Source organism: Wasmannia auropunctata, unplaced genomic scaffold (genome assembly GCF_000956235.1).
Source record: "Wasmannia auropunctata unplaced genomic scaffold, wasmannia.A_1.0 LD336088.1, whole genome shotgun sequence".
NCBI classification, from domain to species: Eukaryota; Metazoa; Arthropoda; class Insecta; order Hymenoptera; family Formicidae; genus Wasmannia; species Wasmannia auropunctata.
This window is the reverse complement of record NW_012026802.1, coordinates 3,682,533-3,685,995: the sequence shown is the minus strand read 5'-3', so window position 1 is coordinate 3,685,995 and position 3,463 is coordinate 3,682,533. Positions and strand designations below refer to the sequence as shown.

General features: G+C 40.3%; 1 protein-coding gene across 1 annotated transcript in view; it reads left to right on the top strand.

Moving 5' to 3' along the window:
* LOC105448375 overlaps positions 1–2,167 on the top strand; it is a 14,152-nt gene extending 11,985 nt beyond the window's left edge. The window contains exons 5-7 of the mRNA XM_011686897.1: positions 497–841; positions 1,279–1,533; positions 1,749–2,167. Coding sequence (XP_011685199.1) covers positions 497–841; positions 1,279–1,533; positions 1,749–2,167 — 1,019 coding nt within the window. The remainder of the gene's footprint in view (positions 1–496; positions 842–1,278; positions 1,534–1,748) is intronic.
* The last annotated feature ends 1,296 nt before the right edge of the window (positions 2,168–3,463 follow it).

The following is a 3,463-nucleotide window of genomic DNA, read 5'->3' as shown; positions in this document are numbered from 1 at the left end:
CCCACTTCTGATGCTGTAAGCTTATTTCGAATTGGTGATAACTACAAATTCTTGAGTCACGTTGCCGTAGACGGTGATCCGCGTGTAGGAACGAAGGGATGCAAAGAATTAACGTAGTGAATCGTAGAGTCAGGGCGAGCGAATAGCAGAGGGAGAAAACGGTAATTGGGTGTGTGTATGTGTGTGTGTTGATCAATGTAATGTTCACGTTCATATAAATTTGAATATTTTTGTATAAATAATATTTATAATATTTTATGTATAATGTGCATATGCGTGTACATAAAGTATTTAAACATAAAATTATAGCTAGTCTAGAAATTAGTTTATTTTCATATTTCTTTTAAATATTGCTGTGACATTATTAAAATCATGTTGCATATCTATATTTTAACAATGTTTCTGAAACATTGTATTGCCATATGTAATGATGCAACGTTGCAGCAATACTGCTGCAAACTTCTGTGCTGTATGGGAAAAAATTCACGCTTTCAAGGGCAGGGCGATAAGCAGAGCACCGCCAAAATCACACGTAGTTGCGGAAGCTATGGGGGACTGCACCCCCGTGCCAAATGCAAATTTTTCGAAGCTGTCTGTCATAATTGTAAGAAGAAGGGACACATCGCTAAAGTGTGCAGAGCGGTGAAGCAAATTCAAGGCCCCGCAGAATCAACAAATCAGGATACAGCTGACACACAAACTACAACACGAGTCGATGCAATACAACGTTTAGACAAGCTTAACAAAATTAACAAGCTTGATTCCTCATCTAAACGCATGCTCAGGATTCAGATCGATGGTCGAGATCTCGAAATGGAGCTAGACACTGGTGCACCTTGTGGTATTGTAAGTAAACAAATTTTGTTTTCGATCAAACCTGCTTGCAAGTTATTCAAGACAGATAGATGCTTCGCAAGTTATACAGGCTACAGTGTTAATTGCATAGGACGCGTTTCGGTCGAGGTTACATTATGTAAAACCTCTCGAAAATTAAATCTGTATGTCATTGATGGTAATTTTGACTCACTATTTGGCAAGGAATGAATCTCTCATTTTGTTTACGAGATTAAGTTCCACAAACTTTTTAATTCATCCGACGATATTCATGCAATTACCACAGTAGCTCCTGAATTATCTAAAGAACAGAAGACTCGTCTAGATCAATTCTTAACAAACTACAAAGATGTATTTAGTACTTCGCCAGGCAAACTCTGAGGGCTGCCAGTCTCAGTCCATTTTAAACCAGGAATGTCTCCGTTTTTGTTTGCGCACGAGAAGTGCCGTTAGCGTTGCGCGATGCATACGCCAAGGAAATCGACGCTAACAAGATAGCATCCGGATTTTACGAGAGAATAGAGCATTCAGTGTGGGCTTCGACGACGCATATAGTAATGAAGAAAAATGGTAAATTGCGAATCACGGGTAATTACAAACCTACATTAAATCCACGTATCGTCATAGATGAATATCCTATTCCAAGACCGGAATATTTATTTAATAACATGAAAGGCGCGAAGCTCTTCTGCCACTTATGTTAGATGTCACAGATGCATATACACATTTGCCGGTTGACCCAGAATTTAGTCACGCATTAACGTTGAATACTCCAATTCATGGTCTGATTCGTTCTACACGTACTGTCTATGGGGCAGCTAATGTTCCAGCGGTTTGACAACGCAAAATAGAGGCAGTCTTGCAAGATATTCCTAACGTACTCAATTTTTTCGACGATATCTTCATTTTTGCAGACAACTTCGATAACCTCATATTTTCCCTGGATGCAATTCTACAACGATTGAGGAACAACTGTCTGAAACTGAATCGAGACAAATGCATCGTCGCTACTACAACCGTGGAATTCCTAGGACATAAAATTGATGCACAGGGAATTCATAAATCTGACAAACACATCCAAGCCATTAGAGACGCACCGAAACCGTCATCGCCAGAGGAACTTCACTTATTTTTAGGCAAAGCAACATATTATGGATCTTTCATTGCCAATCTCTCGAGTAGAAGCCGTCCACTACGGGACATATTACACACGCAACCTCTGGACAACGGCAGCAGAAGCAGCATACAAAGACATAAAAAATGCATTAATGTCGCCTCAAGTGTTAATGCTATACAACTCACAATTGCCACTGATTCTAGCAACAGACGCTAGCAAAACGGATTTAGGAGCAGTCCTATCTCACCGACCTCAGAGCGACTAATCGCATACGCAAGTCGTACAATGACTTCTACCGAACAATGCTATTCACAAATCGACAAGGAAATACTTGCTATAGTATGGGCTGTCAAGAAGTTTTTCCATTATTTGTATGTTCATAATTTACATTGATCACGGATCATAAACCCCTCACGCAGATTCTTCATCCGGAAAAATCACTTCCAGTACTTTGTATTAGTAGAATTGCTAACTACGCAGATTATTCGTCACATTTTGATTTGGATATTATATTTAAGCCAACGGAAGATAATACAAATGCTGATTATTGTTCAAGTTTCACTTCCTTCAACTGTAAGAACAATTCACAAACTTGCTAACCAGACGGAAGAAGACATTGCAAGGTGATGGATTTGATTATTTCATCACACATCAGATTGAGCAACTACCAGTATGAGCAGAGCTCATCGCAAGCAAAACGCGTAAAGATCTGCACTTAAGTAAGATCATCCAGATCCTGGAGAAGGGTCAGTGTTTATCCCGGTTTGTATATAAAGCACCGGAAATTAATTACATACTGTCAAGAGGCTGCTTACTTTTGAAACATTGAGTTATAATACTCCCGTCATTGCGATCTGCAATTCTTGCCGATTTACATGCAGCGCATATCGGTATTGTCAAAATGAAGGGGTTAGCTCGCTCCTTTGTTTTCTGGCCAGGTATAGACGCAGATATTGAGGCCAACGTAAAAGCATGCACAGATTGCGGCAAGTATACACACGCACCACCGAAGTATTGTGAACATCACTGGGAATATCCCAACGGATCTTGGGAAAGGATTCATATTGATTACGTAGATCCGGTCGCAGGTGTAATGATGTTGATTATTGTGGACGCCTATAGCAAGTAACTAGAAGTAAAAGTTACAAGTTCCACGACATCGTATGCAACTATTAGAATTCTAGATGAATTGTTTGCAACCTACGGCGTTCCAATTACAGTTGTGTCCGATAACGGCACACAATTCACACGTCAACGGAATTTAAGAAATTCCTTCAGTCAACAGGAGTCAAATATCACAAATTAACGGCTCCATATGCCCTGCAACGAATGGCCAAGCCGAGCGCTACGTCCAGACCGTCAAAGATGCACTCAAGGCTATGGCGACTACCAAGGACACGTTGCAACGAAATATAAACAAGTTCTTGTGACAATATCACAAAGCTCCACATACAACCACGAATCAATCATCTTCGCAGCTGTTCTTAGGACGGAGCCTACGCACTCACCTAG